General features: G+C 39.2%; 1 protein-coding gene across 1 annotated transcript; it reads right to left on the reverse strand.

Annotated features, from left to right (window-relative positions):
* Positions 1–651: 651 nt before the first annotated feature.
* On the reverse strand, positions 652–23218 carry tlr18 (toll-like receptor 18). The gene is made up of 7 exons (XM_051407055.1): positions 23125–23218; positions 11436–12443; positions 9592–10774; positions 8213–8671; positions 7805–7946; positions 2299–2462; positions 652–980 (listed from the first exon to the last, which is right to left on the reverse strand). Exons 2-7 carry the CDS (start codon positions 12431–12433, stop codon positions 792–794), a joined length of 3135 nt encoding a protein of 1044 aa, XP_051263015.1. The 5' UTR covers positions 12434–12443; positions 23125–23218; the 3' UTR covers positions 652–791.
* Positions 23219–24458: the final 1240 nt, after the last annotated feature.

Here is a 24458-nt window from a genome sequence, read left to right on the forward strand (position 1 = left end):
ATTAATTATGATCTCAATATTTCTTATTTTTCTGACTGGTAGGCATTTGGGAGAAACTCTTATTGAATTACTCCAAAAACAAAGGTCAAACCAGGAGCACCTGATGGAATAGTGTGCAACCCTATCTATACAGAGACAAGAGCAATTCAGAAACAAATTCAAATTGGTTGAAAATGATCTAATAATTGCATAAAAGCCTCTGCCTGCGGTGTGTCGCTTCAATGTCTGTCTGTTTTATCTGCTAGTCAAAGTGACTTTACAGTATTCTTTGATATGAGCAGCCATAATGTGTGTGATGAATGAAAAGTCTCTCAAGAGCCTCCAGGGCTGACGTCATTTAATGTGCCTGGCCAGCGCTTCCCTTTCAGAACAAAACAGGAGGAGCAGCGAACTGCTGGAAGGGCTGACGTCAGGACCTCAGCAGCTGGCTGACGTGAGTTAACCCAGTCAGACACTGGATGGTGCTCGAGGTTGCCGGTCAGTTAACATGTGAACAAGTCTTATTTTACTCAAGTTTTCATAGTACATCAGAATGAATAATAAAAAAAACATTAAGTAAAGTCTCTTAAATTCAAATTCTATAATTGCTGTACCTGTAAAGTGTTTAAGACATAAGCAGTTCATCTTGTTTCTTAAAATAAGAGACGTGAAAACAGGATATAATTTTATTAAGGCAGAAGACTTTAACGTGTTTGGGATGCATCTTTTGCAACATTACAAGGTTCTGTGGGTAAGGAATGAGTCAAACCTTTACATCCAACATTTTTATTGATTTAATGTGAAATATACTTTCAGTCTTTCTTAGAACCATGGTCCTTCTCGTCTTTCACGCAGCTCTTATCGCAGTCTTTGAAGAATTCATGGCAGGCGACACTCAGTGCAGCAACCAGAACAATAAACTCCTGGAAGTCCACTTCACCATCCTTGTTTTCATCCAGGTCACCCATAATCTTGTCAATCACGTCGGGGTCTTTGCTGCACTAAAGAAAAAGTAGTGTCATGATGAAAATCAAACAAAGAGAAATTAGTCTCAGCTTCACATACTTAAAATGGTAAATGGACTGTACTTATATAGCGCCTTTCTAGTCTTTCGACCACTCAATGCACTGTACACTACATGCCACACTCACCCATCCACACACTGATGGCAGCGGCTGCCATGCAAGGTGCCAACTGCTCATTCGAAAAAGAAACTAAGTGCATTCACACACATTCAAACGATCTCTTGCTCAAGGACACTTCGACATGCAGTGAGAGGACATTTCTGATTAGTGGACACCCCGCTCTACCTCTGAGCCACAGCCACCACTTAAGGTACACTATATGGCACGTACAAGGGATTTAGGAGAATTTGTGTTGCGAATCATATACAGTCTACACTGGGGAAACACTCATTTCACTCATAAAAATCATAATGGCTTAATTTGAATGAATTTGGAGTAAAAAAAAAAATGAATTAAAATAAACAAAGCAAAACATATTAATGTTGTGAAAATGTCTCACTGACAGCTGCCTCAGGGTCTTTATTCGGGTTGCTGTCTGGTTTCCCCCTCTGTTGGAACTAACAGTGCAACATCACCTACTGAAGACTACAATACTCTGTTCAATATGTCTCCGACTGTCACGTTACCTTGACCGTCTCTCATATTAGTCAAGGACTGCTTTTCTTTAGAAAGGTTTTTGCATCTGTAATTCATGCAAAACCATTCCATATTTATTTCTGTCACAGTACTACACTTCCCTGATGACACATTGTTGGCAGCTGTATTCATATTTTCCAATTATGGGTCCTCTGACACAACTGACACTGCTAAATGTGTTATCTTATTGTTTACCAATTTCTGACAGCAGGACTTGAAGCTCTGCAGTGTGAAATTATTCTTTTTACGCTTCGGTAACATTTTTGTGAATGAAACCTGCCTGCAAACAGAACGGAACAGACAGTCTTGCATGGAAATTTTCAGGGTGTCGGTGACGGCAGTGATGAAAGGCTGAAACCAGCACTATACTGGTATTTCATTTGTATTTATGTTTTGTCTTTAGAAGGTCTTTTCTCATTTGTTATTGTAAATGTTCCATTTGTCTATTTATGCTTCTTGACTTACAGTTCTTGATTTCATTTTTGCATTTTTCTTGTTCTGTGTTTGTTATGCACGAATATACCAAGGCAAATCTCTTGTATGTGAAATAAACCTAATTCTAACTTACTGCAAGTATTGTGAGGTGACACAGAACTTTTGGTTACATGTGGGACATGGAGATTCTTAATCTGTAGAAATAGTCTATTTAAATACTTACTGCCAAGAAGTCGGCAAGTTCTCCCTGCAACAGGTTCTTCATTTCACCTTTACTCAGCTTGTACTTGTCACCTTCTTTTCCAGAATAGGAATGGAACACACTGATGAGGCCCTCCATGGAGTTTTGCAGGTTGAAAGCCATTTTTCCCGTCCTTGAGTTAATTCCTGGAAGGACAAATCAAAAGAGCCACTCTTTAAAATATATTAGTCAGAGTGTGATTCAGATCTGTATGCAGAGGACCAGCAGCCTTCATCACCCCAATCAACTCTAGTGCAGAACACATCCTTGAGTACAGGAAGATAAAAATAACTCCATCAGGAGGAAACAAGTCATTGCAAATATCAGCTTAGCAAACATTACTTTTCAGTAGTGTTGAAGAGCAGAGGGTGAAATTGAGTTTTTATATACTGGCACATAACAGAAATTCCCCATCACCACCATGTCTTCGCAGATTCATCAATTTCATCATTTTAGCCTAGTCATCAGCCACCACCACCAATATTTGTACTTTATTTCAGATGTCGTTCAGAATTATTTTATACATACAATAACGTACGATACATACACTGCCATAACATTATGACCACTAACAGCTGAAGTGAATAACACTGATTATCTCATCATCATGGCACCTGTCAGTGGGTGGGATATATTAGGCAGCACTATGACTAATCAATGTATATAAAACACTCACAGGAGCCAAGTCCACAATGTTATTGCAGGGTTCAGACTCAAAATATACAAAAAGACACAGGATACAGGACTCAATGAATTTTCAATGAATACACAGCAATTTTAACTTCTTTCTCAACCCTCAAGTGACCTGAAAACCGATTGGTCCGTCATCATTAAGGACATTAATGTGATGTTATTTCTGAAGAATCAACCAATGCATTTGTAATATTATTCCCACAGTTTAGATTACATTTTATAGTTACAAATACTCTTTTGGGTTAGCCTTCACTGTAGGCCTGATCTAATGAGGGAACTACTTGTTGTGCCTGCTTGCTTGTCAACAAGTTACTGTTAACAGACCACATGCAGAGACTAGTCCATCACATTCTGTCACATGAGGACATCAATCTGTCTGCTGATTGATGAGTATATGCACCGGTAATAGAGGGAATATATTAATAAAAGTCCCTTGTGAATGTAGAAAATTACACCAAAAGCTGGAACGCATAAATGTTTCCCTGTTAGAAAAAAATAATCACATCTTTTGTGTGAGTCACACCTGCTGAGATCTGTGTCACACTCACACATAAAATGGAGATGGAAGGAGGTCAGGAATGACAGTCAAGAGTTTAAAAAGAAAAAAAGGTTTAAATATCTAACCTTACACCTGCCCTCCATTATCAGACACCTGAGAAGCTGCTACAGGGGGGGCGTGAGTCATTTCACCCACCCCCATGAACCAGTGGAGGACAAAGGGCAGACCCCCTTGCAGGGCAGGTTGCACGAAAAATAGATTTAGATGGTGTCTTGCATTACCGTACATAAACTACCGGATGCCTTCATGCTGCGGATTAACGGTTGGTCATGTTTCATCGTTTAGATTGATGATTCTCATCTATATGAGGAGAGACGCGCTCTGGTCAATAATGCAGGTCGCTCTATATACCTGTCTGAGTGTGTGAATGACCGACTGTCCATCCACAGACTGAGTGGAAGATCCTGCATCCCGTTTCTGTACGCCACATCCCCTTAATTAGTCTCGATAATTGCGTTAATTATCTATTCCTGCCTCGATCAGGGAGCTAATTAAAAGGCTTTGAACGTCAAATGCAAAGCTGGTGTTAATTAACTGAGGCAGAGACTAAAGCACCAAGATTTTGGAAATGCTTAAAACAGACTGCAGATACCAAGCCAAATGAAAATAATCAAATAAAATAATTACATAAAGACTACATCACTTTGCGCTTTTATCTGTATAGCTTCTTTTTAAAAAGGAAACGAACATAAAGAGCAGGAACTCACCTGGACACTGATGCTAACAGGTGCTGGAGGAAGTGGTTTCAGCTCTCATCTCATCAGTTATATGGGCTCTCTCACCTGTGCGCAAACACATCCAAATCAGATAGGCGCCTCCCTCTGGACAGCAGCGTCCACATCACCTGCTGCACAGGGGAGCCATTTAAGGCAACCACAGGCCACTGCACAGCACAATGAGCTTTACTGATAACTTTACCTGACCATAGCAGGAAAAGCACTGCTGCAACCAATAACAGGAGTAGCTGGATGCTCCCGAGGACAAAACTGGCATTACTGGTTTAGGAGCCAGTGAAGAAAATCTTAATAATCCGTCACTGAAGAGTAAAAAACAAACTACAAACCTCTGTGTTATCCTAGATTCAGACCTACATTACAGTACTTGCATTAACTCAACAACAAAATCAGCCTTCTACCACCTTTAAAAATATATGAAGGATAAGAGACTTGAGGTCAGAACATGATCTGGAGAGACTAGTACAGTACATGCCTTTACCCAGGCTTGACTACACTAATGGTCTCTTCACAGGTCTGTCTAAGCCAGCAATCACACAGCTGCAGCTGACCCAGAATGCTGCTGCCAGGGTTGTGGCAAGGACCAAAAAAGCACAGCTTATAAGCCCAGTTTCCAGATCACTACACTGCCTACCAGTTTCTCACTGAATCAACTTAAGAATTCTACTGCTTGCCCATAAGTCACTGAATGGTTTAGGTGCAAAATTCTGCCTGTGTGCTTCCTCTTATTGCTTTTATCATTTGTTTCTTGTTTTGCTTGTGCTTTTGAACACTGTAAAGCATTTTGGGGTGCCTTGGGTATGAAATGTGCTATTCAAATACATTTGCCTTGCCTATCAATGTGTGCCAGTAGCATATGAACCATAGCCATCATCATTTGTATTGGTTACATTTCACTTAAATATTCAAAAACTCCCAAGATGTCAGTAATCAAGGAAAAATTGTTATGGCTAACATGTTTCTGTTCTGTTCCATTCAGGTCATACGGAATCAGAGTGTTGTTATTGTGCATGTTGCCTCACTGGAAATGCTCTGCTACACTAAATGGAACAGGAAATGTTAGGAATTAGTATAATTCGTAACACCTGTGTTTACCCTACTCCTTCATGTCCAAGGGCTTCTGTGAAAAATGTCTATTGCCTGTTTAGGCATCGAACTGATATGGTGCACAACATTAGTACTTGGAGTCTAACTGGATAAGTGGGATTATTTTTTTAATCAAACAACATCCCAAAAAATGCTCAGTGATTAGTGATCAGATGTCTTTCCTTATGATTCAACCTCTTATAATTTCATTATGCATTATTAATTGGTCTGTATATGTAGTTTTTAATGTTTGATTAGACTTCTCATAGATTGTGTTATAAGTATCATGACTGTTTTTCTTTGTCTCTGCCCTGTTCTCTCTGTGTGCCCTGTTCCAGGTGCCACCCTCCCCTTCCCCTGTATTAAACATCTGAGGTCCTTACAATTATGTGGGCTCATCTGGGATACACAAAATGAAGTGTGCAGAACAATGAATAAATCAACATACAGAAGTGCTTTCTTCTTTCTTCTTAACATTAACAATATGTTTTCTGTGTACACTTTTTTTTGTGATTTGGTCATTTTAGGTCAAAATAGATGTTAATCATTTCAAGCCGCTCCTCAGGGAAACTCCATTGCATTTATAGTATAGCTTTCAACACAAAATCCATTATGACCTGAGCTCTGTTAACCTATACAGTTTTATCTTTAGGAGCTTTGCACATCCCCGTGTGCAATATGCCAAATATAGCACTCCAAAATGTCTTAATTACTATTTGGCATTTGCCTCCAGTGCTACTGACAAATAATACAAGAAATGGGCTGAAGCAATTACTAAATTTTTCCTGCCATAGCTTTTTTTCCCTTTGTGTTCATTTTATTAGGCCTCACTTATGCTTATTAGGTGTGACTAATGCTTTCCCGCCACATCATTTGCAATTAAGGGAATGATTATGCTTGAATGACAGTGCAACTTGAGTAGCAATACAAATTAAGTTCAGGCCAGGCAACCAAAATCCTCTTTTCACTGAATGCAAACCATTGGGGTTGATTTACATCGGTATCTCAAGTTGACCAGTATAAAGGCTTCATGGATATTTGCATGCTTCTAGTTAAACATTTAACTTGGGGCTTCATTTCTCAAAAGTAAAGTGCATTTAATACAGCGCTGCAAAGAAAAAAGGGTCACCACAGTTATGAGATAATTTGGTAATCTTTGACTATTCAGCTTTCCATTAGAAACACAAATGTATCTTATGTACCCATAACAATATTATATATACAATATCTGAAAATCTCATTGATATGGATAACTACTTTTTACCTCGGTGTCTGTGCAAATTTTAAAGATTAAAAATGTCTTCCATAAAGTAATGTTTCAGAATGCCACAATTGACTACATTATTAAAGAAAACCAACTGAGATCCACAAGAAGTGGATGGGTGATGTATTAAACTTCTACAACTAAGACTGTTTTTATTTGAGTGTACACAAAATACATCAATACAGCAGAGAAAGAATGAATTAAATTTAGGCACATATTGTAAATTTCTGTTGTGTCTGTAAATGATTGAACACTGTAAAGCACTTTGGCACTGTATGCCTGTTTTGCATATCTGATTCTGCACACAAAACGTTTAACACTGTTAAAAACTGTTATTTCATGTGTTCCATGGTAGCATTCCTTATACTCTGAAAGTGCTTTTATTACATAGAATACTTCACATATACAGTGGTGAGGACTTGTGTGGCCTGATTATTCATCATAAATGCAAATACATACCAATTCACCATTATTTTCTGATATACTGTCTGTACTCTCCCTTTCTTTCTACAAGTTCAAGAGTGTCATCTACTGGCCATTTGCAACTCTGCAAACTGCCTTACATGTAAACTCAGGGTTTCCAGATACTGACTAAATACTGAACGTGAAATGCTTTCATGGCACAAGTGTGAGCTCAACTCACTCAAATTCATCCATATATAACAGCTACTGTTGTCCAAAGTATCGTACAATAAAAATGCTTAAAAACAATGATAAAGTATTTACATTTGCCCACTGTCCATGGCATGCTTCAATCAGTAACATAAAACAAATTACAAAAAAATTGGAATAAAACTTGCAAATCAGCCTATAACATTACTTTTCATTGATGACATCTAGCAGACATGTTACTTTATAACACTTTAATACTTTGGCTAATATTGGTTCTATAAATAGGAAACTGTTGGACAACTGGACAAAATCAAGTTAAGACAGCCATTTGCTAGCAATTAAATTTGTATTTACCTGACCATGATGCTTAACCTTTGCCTGTATTCAAATGCTAACATGGAGTGTTGAATCCAATAATCTACCAAGATTTACTTGTGGTTTTGGGCCAATCTCCCTTAAAACACAACAAGTATAATATAGCCTGTGTGGCCTTTGGCCCGGCCCTGGAGTATCAGAATTGGAACCTTCATGATCTCGTACCTCTGAGGGCCAACAATGTAACAGAACACAGTCTTTTTTCAATGTGGCTCTTGTCACCACATCTTCCTGGCACCTCGCTTGTTATCCAGAGTGCGACATGGGAGATCTCATTTGAGCCATTGAGTTTGTGGCCTTTCAGCGCCTGTCAGCAGGGCACCTGGCCTGAGAAGCTCAGAGGGAGTGTGGAGTAGAGTGCATCAGCTCGGGCCTCAGGGATAACATGACAGAGTGCCATAGGCAGAAGGGGATCGTGTTTTTGTCTGTTATCATAATGAGACATTGGCTTTTGCTTCCAGCACGATATAACCCGCACACAAAAGTTCACTTGAGTTCAGGCCATTACTGAGACAATACGGAAGGAATCTGAGCAATTGTGCAATATTCATTTTTTTAAACTTTTGCTCAAAATTTCACCAGAGGGATTTGTCTCTGATTTGACAGCTTGTCTTTATTCCTCTTGATAATTTCCTTTTGAGGTTCTGTTTCTTTGTCTACATTAGGTGTTGCTAAATCTGGCCTCCTATCTATGGGGGGCCCAATCACAGAAACGCCTCCTACAGATGACGTTCTGCTCTTAATACTGTGTGCTCCATCTCGGGTCATTGTCGGTTTGCCTAGAACACTCTTCAGCTGCGACCAGAAAAATGCCTGCTGGTTGACCTGCTGGGGCCACTCTAAGTACGTCTTGGTACTCAGCATCTTCTTAAGCTTGCAATACTTGCTGGGCAAGGAGCTGGGATCAATGGGTTCTTTCACCACTAGTATGACATCACTGAAGGTCTTTCCCATTGCTCTCTGCTGAGCGAAGTAAAGCTCATAGTTGCACCACTCACTGTTAACGAAGTGCCGGGACAGGACAAATATTACCTGAGGATAGACACAAAAAATAAAACATGGATTACAATTGCACTATAATAATCTCTTTTACAGAGTATATGATGAGCCATGGGTTGTGTTAGTTAGTTAGGGTGATAGATAGATAGATAGATAGATAGATAGATAGATAGATAGATAGATAGATAGATAGATAGATAGATAGATAGATAGATAGATAGATAGATAGTATTGTTTATTGTACTGGTTCTGATTAAAACTGGCATTTTCATAAAGGATTATAATGCAGAATGTAGCAGAGAATCTCAAAACACCCTAAACCTCTTTACCCCACTTCACTGAATTGATGGAATCATAAATTATCCAAGCTGAGCAACCAATCATAGAGCTGTCTTTTACCATGCCTGTCAGACACTGATTTAACATGGCAGGCGACAGACAGATGCTCAACAAAGGCCATTTGCATCACGATTCTAACATGTGCCACTTCAGAGTATATAATTATTCACTTGCTTCTTCTTCGTAAAGAATGAATATCACAAAAGACATCACATTTTCAGGTAAGTTTTCAGATTACTTGAAGAGCACCTAAGATGGCAGTGGGAAATTTCCAGAGGGGAAGTGCCAAGGGGAAGTCAATACCACAACTGATTAACACCGTCAGCCAACATGGCCCAATCCTGCCATATGCAAGGAGGGAAGCACTGCTTTAGAGACTCAACTCAAAACCCTAAATCAATAGGAGAAAATTATTGTGCCATTGCCAAACTAGCTCAGTTGAGACATGATTGAAATCTTCCTCAAAAGCTGTCTGCCCAAACAAGCAAGAGTATTTTCCTTCAATCCTTATCTTAAACTTATTTGCAAAAATAAAAGTATTTTACATAGTGTACGGTAGCTGTTGTGTGTATCAGTAATGCTGTACAAGTCCAATGCAAAACTATTTTTTGTACCTTACGACTGCTTTCAATATTTTCAATGATGTTATCGATGATCCACCTTCCTGGCATGAAGTCCCTCTCATGAATACACAGACGATAGGGATCCCTGTTGTTCTCCAAACAGGGCAAGAGCTGGTCCCTCACCCAGTCTGCATCAGAGTGGCTATAGGATATGAAGGCATGATAAGTAAAAGTTCCTAATTCTCCAGCCATTTTTTCCTTGTGAGCTCTGTATTTGGCCCTGATGATCTGATACGTGGCTTTAGTGTACCAGGGGAGGTCAAAAATATAGCAAATGAGCATCAGTATCAAGATAACTGCTGCAGTGGTCGCAACACAGATGATGATAACTAGTCTGATATCACACGCTACTTGACCTGGGAAGTATTTGGATATGGCTGTGTTGAGCAAAGCTTCTGGGTGGTAACACTTGTAGTTCCATGGCCAGTCTGTGAGGTTAACCTTTCCTTTTGACATTGTGTCCTGGACAAAAGCATGGAGCTCACAAGTACAATGGTAAGGATTGTTCCCTGCCCTCAGGCGAGAGAGTTGAGGCATGTTCTCAAAGGATTCCTTGCTAATGAGACCAAATGAATTCCCATCCAAAGCTAGTGACTGCAGTGATGGACTTTCCCACTTAGATGGGATGAACTTGATTTTATTCCCACTCAGCAGGAGTTCTTTCAGGTTGGTAGCTTTCTCAAAGTATGTTATGTCCAGGTGATCCAGGTTGCAGTAGGACAGGTCCAAGTATTGCACAGTGGTGGGGAGACAACAGAGGGCTTCACTTACGAATTGATTGTGGTGAGCAATAAGGCGAGTGATATTTTTTTGCCAAATGCAGTCCTGACAGTTTTCAGCAGATCCCAGTTTGTTGTTGCTTAAATCCAATACCTGCAGCTGCTGGAACTCCCTTGTTAGGGATGACAAATCTTTTAAGCTGGTCAGGTCATTGTTGTTCATGTTATATGTGTGAAGACTTGGCATGGCGCCCTTGTAATCACACTGCTGGTTGAAGAGAAACTCATTCTTTAGTCGATTATTGGATACATCCAGAAGCTCCACACCTTTCATCTCAACCCAGGAATCGCAAGGCACAGAGTTGAAGTACACATACTGAATAGACAGTTCCTTAATTTTGTTGAACCAGGTGAAGCGCCAGTCAAATCGCAGCACATCAGGATTGCTGATATACCTATGAAAAAAAAAAGATTTGTAGTGTTCTGTATGTACAAATTAAAAAGCAAATACTTACAAATACAAGCGTGCGGCTTGACATTTATTTGACATTTGGCAACTAAAAGTTGCAGCTGGTTAAATATGCAAGCATTTTGCACCCATAAAAACCCCCCCCCCCCCCCCCCCCTTCTACAGCAACTCCACTGGCTCACGGTAAAACTCCGCATTACGGGTTTTGGTTGAATTTAAACTGAACCCTGGAACCTGGCCTACTCTTCAAATCAAGATTAAAAACTCACCTATTCAGAACTGCCTACCTACCACTACATTGTCTTTTTATCTGTTTTTTTTTTTTTTTTTTTTTTTTTTTTTTTTTTTTTTTTTTTTTTTTTTTTTTTTTTTTTTTTTTTGGGGGGGGGGGGGCCTTTAAAAATTTAATTTTTTTTTTTTTTTTTAATGTGGGTTTTGGTTGAATTTAAACTGAATCCTGGAATGTCTAAATACGTATACCAAGTGAATACTTGAATTAAATTAACTTTAACAAATGATGGCGATCATTGGGCAGGGTCAATCTATCATAACTCTATAAACATATGACATTATGACAAGCAAGTCCTAAATTTCATACCAAATGAGTAACACTGGCAATTAATGACCCAAAATAAGAAGAAACTCACCAAAGATCCAATTTATCCAGTGCCAGGTCTGTGATGCTGGAACCTGCTCCACTATCGACAAATGTGGGTGAACGGGCAAAGTCGATGTACTGAAGTCTCAACCTTTTGATAGAGGCGACTTGTAAGTTCATTAAAGCCATCCTCAGGAGATTCTCATTGAATTTACCTCTGTGAAAGATAAGCTGATGTGCTGTGATTTGTTTTAAACCCTTGAAAATGTCCTCATCTCCCATGTAGTACATGAACTCAAAGAGGTTGCGGAACTGGATGACACTGAAGGTCTTGTTAGCAAGGTCATGAAGCATGTGGAGGAGAGCGTTTGGCCGTTGATCTATGGCCATATCAAATCCCATCTGTTTTGTCTGGATGACATCTAAACTTCCAGGCTCGTAGTAACTCAGATTGGAGGAACATTTGATGGCAAAACCTTCTAACTTAATGTTTTTCAGGGGCTGAAAATCTGCTTTCTTTAGACCCATCACCAGAGGCCCACCCATAGAGAGAACTTTGAGTTTGACAAATTTGGAGAAGCTGTCAGCCAAAGTGGCATGTTTGTAAAGGTTATTGGACATTTTGAGCTCTTTAAGATTCAAGAGAGGAGTCAGAGCTTTGGCAGGAATTTCTTGCAGGGAGTTATTGAAGATGTCGAGCTGCTCCAGTAGTATGTTGTTTTTAAAGGCATCATTGTCAATGTGTGAAATGTTATTGTACAGTAGTTTAAGGATGCGAAGCTGAGGGAGGCGGAGGAAGTCCTCAGCATGGACAGCTTGAAGTTTATTGTAAGAAAGATCTATGTCTTCCAGTGTGGATGGAAATTGTCTCCATGGGACACTTTCAAGCTGTCTTCCCAGACAGTCTGCGGAGCGGCCAGAGTTGTAGATGTGACAGACTCCTTCGTCAGTGCTACTGGTTGGGGATGGAGATGGAGTTGGGGATGGAGTTGGGGATGTGAATGCTCCAAGAAGGAGAGCACTGAAATGAAACAATTTCCAAATCATCTTGACATAACTGTAAAGAAATAAGAAAAGGAGAGATTAAATGCTGGCATTGTATTCTTTATTCCAATGAAAAAGTGGTAGGACAATGACCTGATTTGTTTTTGGAAGCTCATTTTTTTCTTTCTCCCTTTTTTTTTTTACGCTCTTTTTCTTATTTTTCTTACCTTTTAAATCAGTTCAAAACATTTTGCCAAAAAATGGAGATCAAAAGTTGTTACTTGACAGTGAAGCTAAACATTAAGAACTCTAAGAATCTAAGAACTTATTCCACCACTCTGTCTCTCCATGATACACCCACACACACAGTGACTCTCTTTTCGTCCTTGCAAACCTCCTCTCCGCATATTCCTAAATTATTGCGTAATATCTTAATCCAGGCTGTCATTGCATCAACAAAAAGTTATGATTTGCAGAACGAAGGAGGATGTTGGCCACAGTAGTGTACCAGTTCTGTGAAAGTAACAGGCATGTAATTCATCTAAACCCCCAAAAGCTACACACAGCATTGAAAGACAACAGAAGATGATAGAGCCATGATGTGACAGAAGGAAGGAGCAAATCTTAATAATTGCCACACGATCTTTGATCAATTTTCCATAATTTCCCAACAAATCACAAATGTGTCTTTGAAGAATAAATATAGCATATATAGCTTCTTGAGCAGGGTAAGTGAAGCTTGCGAGAAAAACAAACTACATACATTACTCTGCAGTCATGTTGTGCTTTCGGGCAGCAGATCTGCTGTGAAAAGATATGACACTAATCCATATGAAAGACTATTATACCACTATACAACAACACTTCTAGCATTATACACTTCAGTACTTACCCTCTTATGACTAGTTTCCTGCTTAAGGCTGTTAACACAGACTCTTTCAAATCCCCTCTCCTTTATTTATATTGCTGGTCAAAGGCTACATACTGTTTTTGCCCTCACGTGGAGGAGCTGTCAAGCTTTACAACCCCTGTTAAACAAACAGTGTTGGTTTTATCTAGTCCAGAAGTGACGTGACTCGAATAAACATTTGTGTCTGTGTGGATATGGGTAGTCTTGAAACACATAGTTTCCTCATTTATGTCTGTGTGGGTATGGATTGTGTAGAAATACATTGTTTCCTCATTTATGCCTGTGCGGATATGGGTAGTGTAGAAATACATTGTTTCCTCATTTATGTCTGTGTGGGTATGGATAGTGTAATAATACATTGTTTACTTCCCAAGCTCAGGGTTAAATCAGAGTTGGGAATCAGTAGCATATATTTAAACATAGTACATACATAGTACTTTTTAACTGGTTATGAAACACTCAATTTAATACTGATGCCTCTATATGACCTACATAAATAAACAAGACCATCAGCGAGATGATTAACACAAAATGAAAGTTCCACTTAGGGGCTTTAATTTAATTTTGGTTTATTGCAGAAACTAAACTCAAGACTAAATTCAAATGACTTTACAACAGCTGCAAAATTAGGTGAATATGGTGAATATTGTTTGTAGCTTTTCCACAGTTATGGAATCACAAAATGTATTAGTCCGTAATGTCAAACATTTCACACGTGATTAAAAACAGAGTAGATATTGTGTTATTCAGATAACATGTACACAATAAGGAAGGAGATGGATTATGATAATCAGTGCCACATCTTTTCCCAGCCAACATTCCTCTCAGGTCAACAGTCATCTGAATGACTTATTATTAACAGGTTCTTCTATACAAAAACAAGAAAGCAAATGAAAGATTTTATTCTTTGAATTAGTTAATGTCACCCTATGTTTACTTTGTGGCCGTCATCTTCCTTCCCTGACATATTAACATTGTCTGAGGCAGAAAACAGCAGCCGTGACGCTGCTTCATTGAGGAAACACTCCTCGGTTATCTAATCTGGTCAACAGTGGACAGCTGGTCCTAGAAATTGACAGGAGATTAGATCAACATCAATAATATTGACTTAGTGAAACTCCTCGCATGAAAGGCACTGCTGTAAAATTATGTTGTAATATCACCCAGCAATAACAAAGCTTTGTGAATCGATACAATTTTGTCTCAGACTATTTAAAATGCATTCATGTTTGAGACATACAGTTTGTTTTCTCAACCAGAGTTAATTGTTTTTGCACATAACATAGAATTGAAAAGGTTTTTGGTACAGGTCTAGTGACGAAGGCTCAAAGGTGTGTAGTATTTTCAGATGTACGACATGCCAAACAGAGAAAAAACACAAAGTAGAAATAATTAAAAAACTGGTGGCTCTAACATGAACCCATAGAATCCTAACATTATGAAGGAAAGACCAAGTGTGAACCTTCATGATGTCACCTACTGGTTTGTAGAGTACCGTTTTAGACCCACACAAAGCTGTACCCGAACCGAAAGACACTATCAGCATGCCAAGGAGGTAGGCATGTGTTACTACCCTACATCATCTGGGCCTAGACCATCCAGTAATCTAAATTTGTCAGCTTTTTTTTTTTTTTACTTTGAAAATAGTTTTATAAAAGAAATAAATCAACATACCACATTGTAGATCTTGTACTGGTCCCAAGTCAACAAGAATGCATATAAGATATCAGACCCCTTCAATCCCCCCATTAATTCAACATCTTAAGTCAAGTCTCTCAGCAGTCCACTCCAACGTCACGTCTCACATCTAAAGCTATGATTGATGCACATTCTGGCATTAACAAGAATCAAACCGGTTACCTTTTGTCAACAACACGTCTGTTTAACCATAATCTTGCCTATAAATCAACCTTCAAGCATGGGTAAGTGCACAAAGCTCTTAAGAGTCAGATATACACTATTTGTTCCTTGTAGTTCTTTTCATCTACAGTCTGGTCATAACACTGCCTCAGGCGAATTTCTCGAAGCAAGGGAGGTTAACCAAACCTGTGTATTCTTAACCCACATACATCTTATTGGCATTTGAGTTCATGACCTCCAGCTGGTTTCATATTAACCTGCCTGACAGGAGTTTCAGTGTCAGGATCTGATGTAGAGAATTTAGTGGCGGACTCGTGTATGTGTAGTTTCTACATGGGAGAAACTTCCTGCTCTGTGTTGTATGCAGCTTCATTTGTGGAAGGAATGTACACAAATATGCTGACAGTGCTGAAGGCTGTTCTCTATTTCACCCAGCTTCAGAGGTGAGCTATGTTGCAATCACTTCAGTGTCAACACACATTTAAGAATACAGGCTTTAACATTTCTAGGTTATACAATCTAAAACACCTACACATGCAGCCCATTGTGTATACATATAAAACATATATGGCCCTCTTCCCGGTCAATACTTTTCATATGCAGGTTGGCCCACTGCCATCTTTCTCTTGTATGAGCTGGAAACCCCCAAAGAGTATGTGAACAGGGAAAATATTTGTTTTCTCTTTATCCAAGAGATAGCTTTCTATAGACTAACACTGCCATTGTTGACATTGTATATCTTTGGACCCAGTTGAACAGGTGGTTGCAGTACAAGGATGCAAACTGATGTGTGTCAATTGTCATGCAGCAAGAAAGCATAAACAACATAAGTGGAGTTTCAGTATGACAGGATGTCATTGTTTGAAAGGTACACAGAGGTGCACTGATACCTGTGTGGCAACTTATAATCATATTTTATCAATCAATGACGTGGAAGAACAATCTTAAATCTTTCATTCAAAATCATTAGTAAACCAGGCCCTGAAGCAAACAGAAGAGAGTATTTGGTCTTTGTTAAGAGTTTGTATTGGGGTTGGAGCAAACAGTAGCTCAGGAAACAAGACTGAAGTGAAACTTTTGCTTTGCTTTTGCAGCCTTAAGACATAAGAAAAAACATGTTATAATACGCTATCAAAAATAAACCTCTTTTAATGCTGAGAATTTCTCTGACATATGGTGGCCATTTTAGGACACATCACAGTTAATCAGGCTCTGTGCTACATTGTCCAACTTCACTTAGCTTTCATTATTCTAGACAGCCAGTGATTTCTTAATTTCTATAATGGCCCAGTTAGAGGGTTAGAGTTAGGGTTAAACCCCATGGGTCTGGGGGTATATTTTCAACAGCACAGGCCGCACTGAATCATAGAAATATTACAGGAATACTACAGGCAGCAGTGTGTGTCTATCATCCTCTCACTCCCCGACTGCATGTGTGTCGTGAGGGTGACACTACTATATATAGCCTACTGCACAGACTTGAGTATTTAAGGTATATCATTTAAAGAATATTATAAATCCAAGACAAAACCGACAAAAGGGTGGGACTGAAAAAAAAAGGCGCAATTATAAATGTCTCTGTTACTTCAGCACCACAGACAGTGACATGGATTTATAGAATACACAGCACAGTTAGAGCTGATATTTAGCGCCATGGTCAGAGCCATAGATTCTAACCTGCCTTAAGCTCAGTCAGATAAAGGATCAATGAGTCAGGAAGAATAGACTAACATCTTCAACTTAACAACCCTGTTGTCCCTGCACGCTTGGTGCTACTAGGGGATGGAGGTGGGGAGGACAGGCCCCCCCCTCAAATCGCCTACTGCTTCTAGTCTATATGATGCTTAGCAGAAGATCCATCACTTCAGTTTATGATGTTATTCAGTTGTCTGTTTTCAGCTTTAGCTAGAATTTCTACACTATACATGTGGTGAAGTTAATGATAAAATGTGCACCATAATCATTAAGGAGCTGCCTTCAATGTGCATTCAAAAAATCTATAGCATTAAACTTAAAGTAGAAAAGTGAAGCTGATGTTGATGAAGTGCAGCTGAAAGACAGTTAAAGTTGATGGATGTTGAGCTAAGTGTCATTAAAAGAGCACTCAGCTGATTTAGCATTGGATTTGTATGCCACTGTCAAACTAACAATGGAAATGTTTGAAACAAAAGCAATGCATCAAAACTGAGTCAGATATACTGCATGTTATTCCACACATTCTGATTTCCTTGTCAAAACTTGCAACCTATTACCCACAATGCAACAGGACTGTTGGTATTGGGTCAGAGGTTTGGGTGTGTTAGTTGCAGCTAATGTAGCCTTGAGCAGAGATGAGAAGTGAAGTTACATTTAGGTTGTTTCTCTTTCATTTTCAAACTTGTAGTCTTCTTTGCCTTCTGGTTGGGGCTGGGGTAAGCAGCTCATACTCTTACACTGTCCAATGGTTCTGATGTATGACGCTCCCAAAGGGTGATCTGTCCACATAATTTTGGCCAAATGCACCCAAAATATAGGGCTAAAATATATACAGTACTGTGTGGTCCATAGCAACTCTGTGAGACAAATGTGATGCACTCTAGGCTCCATAGTGTGAGGTGGTAGTCCTGCAGTAAATGACCAACCAGGCCATGAAAGAAACAATTAATGGCTCTATCATTGATTAAACTATGGTATCTCTCTGATATATCATGAATGGCGTCATCCAGTGAGCTCAAAGCTCTATTACTGTGTCTGATATTTACACAACAGTCAATAGTTGGTGGCAAACAGCTCTTTCATTGACAAGTGTTGGCAGCACGGTGTCGACTGCTTCTATATTAATCTGGCAACAGGCTTAGATCACTGAAGAGTGTTCTTTCCTCTGGTTTAATGATGCTCCATGTTTACATGTTACGCACAAACACAGCTTCGCTTGTACCTAAGTTATAAACATTCTGTTCCCAAATCCTCATGTTCATCTTCAACACCGGCAGACACTCCACATGTTTATGTGCTGGGGTAACGTTCATTCACCTCCGGTAGTACATAACCATACAGATACACTTATTTGTCCATTTGTTATTTGTGGTCAAAAAGGTAAGGAGAACTGCTGGTGATGGGAACGAAGAGGAAATCAGAAAGGGCAAGAAATCAGCTTCTAGAAATAGTCAATAGAGATGAGATAAGTCAAAACCCAGAGGTAATAAATATATAACTTCCTGATTGTGATGTCAAAATACTGAGAATAACCAATTTAAGTCAGAACAACTGAGTTATAGACCAGAAGGTATTTTAATTTGTCATTCAACAGGAAAAGTGGAGGTGAGTCTAAAAACATAAATAGTTTTTCAAAATGTCCCTGCCTCAAGGGGATGACAAGGTGAAAATATGTCTAATCCTTTAATAACTCCTCCTCTCCAACATCTGACATGTCAAACTGGTACATTTACTACCTTTAAATTCAGTTTTTTGTTTCCGTGCCAGGGCTCTTGTGTTGCAGATACTGGCTCATGATTATGGTTTATTGCTACTTTTAATTGGAAAAGAGCCATTGTTGATTTTTATCAGTTTCACCTGAGCTTTTCATGCAATGGCAAGACACAGAGTGCAGAGTGCTGATGAGATGAGTCTCCCAACTCTTGAAAAACATGAATTTGTCCTCCTGATAAAGTATCTGCACCATTGGACAAGAGAAAATAGTATCTACGGAGAGAGGGGTCAATCACATCATCTTACTTTCAACAAAATGATTGTCTTTCAATGGATTGGGTGCACAGCATACATTTTGACTTGCCACAGCAGGAAAAACACAGGTGAGCTTGGCTGAGTTCCACTAAGTGTCCTAGTAACAGTGACAGTTAACCAGCACACACAATAGCCAGTCCTCCCCAAAGTGGAATGCTGCAATCATTAATACACCTGTGAGTTTCCTGCTATGACGTCAAAATGTCTGCTGTGCAAACCAAACATTTATTACCCATATGTAGATTTATTTATGAATGCAGTTTTAAGGGATACAAATTCTTGTATTCACTCAGTAGTTCCAAGGCTTCAAAATATGGTTATGGTGTTCTATTTCATTTATTTCCCAGAAGTCAAAATGTTGTTCAGTGTGACCTCCAAAAGGGAACAGTGATCAGCACAGAACAATGTTTACTGACTCCACCTATATACCATCTATTGTCCTGTGTTCAGTGCTGTGTGACATGGCCAGTGAATGAGTAATCAATGACTGAGTAATACCATTGGAGTGGAGCTATTGGGTCAACCCTTTTTTTGTAGTAAAATGAATGTCAGACTAACCAAGCCGAGGTTTGAGAAAGTCCTTTGGTTTAATCTGATCAGACCTACAATAATGAGGTGAGTTTGGATGTTTTCACACTTAGGCAAATTATAGAGACACAAGGCAGTTTATCCTAGAGTTTTGGAAGGCTACATTTGGTGAAGTGAGGAAACTGCTTTTGACAAGTGGTCCAGAAAAACAGCAAGGTGTGTTTCTCCGGAGTCAACATGTGACCATAGGACACAAGCATGTCTGGTCATGGCTATATTGTGGTAAACATTCCACAACCGTGAACTGTGTTCCTTATATTAACTTTCTGCTGTATTACGACTGGTCTGTGGGACATCCTTTTGACCTAATTAATTCTGTAAAAAAATCAAGCAGAATTGAAAAAAAAAAAACCTTCTCCGAACAGCAGCTGTCCAATCATAGCTTAGCAACTATAACTAGCGACCTCAGGCCTGTCAAGCTCTGGATTCCTCTACATGTTTAGGCGATGTGCAAGGGGTTCTAAGAAGAATGAAGAGCGATACTTGGTATCCCAAGAGTGTGGAGCGTGGTGTCTTTTTCTTTTTTGTCTTTAACTAACACAAAAACAAACACGGAAGGAATGGATTAAACTTAGTCTTTATCTGCTTGAACAAAGCTCTAGCAAATGTTAACTAGCTTGCTAACTAGCTAACTACCTACAGTAACTCCAGCCAAACATGTAAGATACTGTAGTGAGAGTCATTATTTCGGCTGATTTCGATGCTAAATATGCAACTATGATCACTGTAAATTGCACATGTGCCTGCAAGAATGGAAAGCTCAGCAACAGTAACTAACAATAACAGTCCCATGCACTTTGTTACCAAATAATTACAATACAGTTCATAGAGAAAGTGACTTTTTGCGCATCAAATTTGGTTAAAATGAAAAACTAAATAGAAAACTAAATAGATACTGCGGGTTAAAATGAAGTGGAGAAATAAGGAGGTTGTCCTGGTTCAGGCCCACTGAAAGGGGATTGGGATACCCAACCATCACCACCACCACCTGTACCAATCACACTGCAAAGACTTAATGAAAAATAGATCCAATGCATGTAAGTGACAGGGCTCTGCAGTCATGTCCCACTGTCAGCCACACACTTGGGAGTTAAAAAATAAAAAAGGCTTCAAGAGTTCAACAAAGCCCTTTACATTTTTTTTACAACATAAAAAGAAAAAGACTGTTCAAAATAAATTGTTTGAAAAAGTTCTAAAAGGGAAAAACAGCAGCAGGAATCCAGTGACTTGAGGATACAAACAAATCCTGTAGAAACCACAGGAGCCTTGGCCTTAACCTCCGCTTGCTTTCAGTAAAATCTGCAGCTTGTAACCCTCTTAAGATGGCTTTAGCCTGCCAAGAACATGTACATAGCGTTTCACTTTTTCCACATTTTGTTATGTTACAGCCTTATTCCAAAATGGATTCAATTCATTTTTTTCCTCAAAATTCTACACATAATACCCCATAATGACAACTTAAAAAAAGTTTGTTTGAGATTTTTGCAAATTTATTAAAAATAAAAAACAAAGAAATCACTTGCACACACAAGTATTCACAGCCTTTGCGATCAAGCTCAAAATTGAGTTTGCCAAAAGGCACCTGAAAGACTCTCAGACCATGAGAAACAAAATTCTCTGGCCTGATGAGACAAAGATTGAACTCTTCAACGTGAATGCCAAGAGTTATGTTTGGAGGACACCAGGCACCGCTCATCAGGGAAAGATGAATGCAGCAATGTACAGAGAGATCCTGGAAGAAAACCTGCTCCAGAGCGCTCTTGATCTCAGACTGGGGCGACGGTTCATCTTTCAACAGGACAACGACCCTAAACAAACAGCCAAGATATCGAAGGAGTGGCTTCAGGACAACTCTGTGAATGTCCTAGAGTGGCCCAGCCAGAGCCCATACTTGAATCCCATTTAACATCTCTGGAGGGATCTGAAAATGGCTGCGCACCGACGCTCCCCATCCAACCTGATGGAGCTCGAGAGGTTCTGTAAAGAGAAATGGTCGAAACTAGCCAAAGATAGGTGTGCCAAGCTTGTGACTTCATATTCCAGAAGTCTTGAGCCTGTAATTGCTGCCAAAAGTGCCACAACAAAGTATTGAGCAAAGGCTGTGAATACTTATGTACACATTATATTTTCGTTCTTTATTTCTAATACATTTGCAAACATTTAAAAAAACCTTTTTTCATGTTGTCATTATGGGGTATTGTGTGTAGACTTTTGAGGGGAAAAAAATGAATTGAATCCATTTTGGAATGTGGAAAAAGTGAAGCGCTGTGAATACTTTCCATATGCACTATACAGTATCTGTACTTCAGTTTTTCAGAGGAAACGGCACACATTATCAGCCAGGCTTCTGCCTCCCTGAAATGAGTTCATTTATCGTTGGAGCTTCACAGGTGCCAACAATTAAGTAGGCTGATTGCCTGAGGAGACGGGTGTCTTGAAGGATAAGACTGGTGTTAGTTTATCTTTTTGCCATTATCAACAAATCCCATTACAAGACCTTCCGAGAAGCATTTAGTAAAAGCTTAAAATAGCTTACACGTCCGTGTAAGAGCTCAACTGTCATCCTAAAACACTGAGCCACCTTCATTGTAATAAAGAAATCTGCCACCCAAAGTTATGTTTGTTTTGTGATTTTAAATAGCCTATTGCACAAAAATGGAGGTCTATGGTTTTATCAGGCTTTGGTTACAATAGTGAGATGTTCATTATATTTCAGGGAATTTGTTGATCAACTCGTGACTCAGTGAGATTGTACAGTGGTGCTTTGGGTGACTAATGGCAGCCTGCTCACAATAACAAAGTCATTGCTGATGTTTAGCAGGTATAAGATAATGTAAAATTAGCTGAAGGTGAAGAGAATGTCATTAGTTTTACAGGTATTTGGTCATGAAATTAAGTAGTGGACTAATTAAAATTTTGACCTGGTGATTTTGTTAGATTAAAAATCATGGGATCGCCAATTACTGACATCTATTCTGGAGGGAACATGCACAGATGTCTGTACCAAATTTCATGGCAATCTAGCTAATATATCTCAAGATATTTCAGTCTTGAGTAAAGTCATAAACTGACCAAGTGTCCAAACACCCAAAATGGCATGCCAGGAAAAAAAACTAAATTAGCACTAGCCTAAACCTAGATTGATCCCTGAACCAACAAGATACATTTGGACAGAGAAAATGAAAGAGCCATGCTTGCCTCCCCCCGAGGACGACCACTGAGTCGCCCTCGAGCGAGACCCTCAATGCCCAGTGGCTAACAGATAAAACTGTGGTTAAACTGGGCAGCTTCCAGGACTTTAATCTGTGACTGCTGTGCAGGCCAAGCCTGAAAACACAAGACTAGAATTGTCTTTCGAAACCTTTTTCTGAACTTCTTGGCAGACAGGTGGACTGTTGAAAGACAAGTCTGGAAAGGTAACAACTGTCCTCTTTATCATTATTTTAGCTGGAATATCATATCATAATAACCAGAGTCATACAGCAAAGAGGGGAAGCCCCTGATGTTGATGTACTCGTTTAAACCATCACAGATGGGCTGACAGTCGACAGATAAGATAATTGATAAAATTGTCATTATCCGCTGAAAATAGTATGAAAAGATGATTTAAACTGCATTTATATACTGAGAAATAAAACAAGTTTAAAACAGAGAGAAAAGTCTTCCCACTCACCTCGAGATGGGCAGTCAGAATCGTCTGTTCTTCGTCAGTCTGACTTTTTAACAACACATTTTAACCTGTGCTGTGTGTTAGACGCTTGGTGAGAAGTGACTCAACACTGGATGAGTTAGCCTGACTATGTGTGTGTGTGTGTGTGTGTGTGTGTGTGTGTGTGTGTGTGTGTGTGTGTGCACGTCTGTGTGTGTGTATCGCTCTGGAATGTGGAAAGATTTTCTGCTTAAGGAACTCGAAATATTTCTGGCTGCACTGACTAAAACAACTTCTAGGGAAACAGAAAAGAAAACGGTTTTCTGCCTTTAACCCAGTAAATAATATAATTTGTATTAACTTAAACAATAGATGTTTACAGAATCAACAGCAACATGCCTGAAGAGTGCTGGTAAAATGAATAATAGATTGTTCTTAATCTTAACAGTCAGTGGCAAATGTCCATTTAACATCTTTAAATGTGGTTTGAAGATTTGCTGAACATAGAAAAGTTGGTAGCAATTCTCCATATGGTTTAACTGCAGGATCTTTGCATACTGGTGAGCTCTTCTAAAAGAGTAGTAGGTATGCATAAAATACACATGATTTTGGGAATGTCTGAGTGTGCACTGCTGTCAAGGATTTGGTCTGAGCTAGCAGAGTGAACATAATCTGTTGAGAATATGGCGGTATCTGCAATCTGCACATATCACAGTAGTTTTTTTATTTGTATTTCTCCACTGTTTTCGTGCCCTTACTGAACCCTGCTGCACCAAGATTTTATTTATTTATATATATATATATATATTTAGTGTGTGTGTGTGTGTGTGTGTGTGTGTGTGTGTGTGTGTGTGTGTGTGTGTGTGTGTGTGTGTGTATACAGCTCTGGGCCTGTTTGATAAGGCTATGGGTCACTGGTCTTGCAGTAATGCAGAATTGAATGTAATGGTTGAGCCAAAATGTTCAACTAACTCCTACTAGTCAAGATGCTTGACCTCAGCCTTATCCTACAGTGGTTGAAGAGTGGAAGGACTTCAACACTAGGATACTAGTGTACACAGGTAAGAAGTTGGTTATGGTTTGCAAAACTGGGCCAGTTTAGGACGTCTGTAGTCTCAGTGTGATTTGCACTGCCAACAGGAGTTCACAACAGTGCAGTCACAGAAGCAGCTGTATTTCAGTCATTTCAAGATAAAGTTAAGGATATGGTTTCCATAAGGTGATGGAATTTTTGACACTCACACACACTTCAACAGGGACATTTCTGGAACTTTTTCTTTTTAAACTTGTGCATGCCATTGTTCAGCAGGATGTGACGGTGTGCAGTATGAGGTAAGGGTGATTCACATACAACCATT

Source organism: Dicentrarchus labrax, unplaced genomic scaffold (assembly GCF_905237075.1).
Source record: "Dicentrarchus labrax unplaced genomic scaffold, dlabrax2021, whole genome shotgun sequence".
Lineage (NCBI taxonomy): Eukaryota > Metazoa > Chordata > Actinopteri > Moronidae > Dicentrarchus > Dicentrarchus labrax.

Bases quoted from the DNA above. Each gene is read 5' to 3' on its own strand.
- tlr18 (XM_051407055.1), bottom strand. From the start codon at position 12,433: ATGATTTGGAAATTGTTTCATTTCAGTGCTCTCCTTCTTGGAGCATTC. The intron at 10,775-11,435 runs GTGAGTTTCTTC...TTTTTTTCATAG, and splicing joins CTGGATAAATTGGATCTTTG to GTATATCAGCAATCCTGATG. The intron at 8,672-9,591 runs GTACAAAAAATA...GTCTATCCTCAG, and splicing joins ATATTGAAAGCAGTCGTAAG to GTAATATTTGTCCTGTCCCG.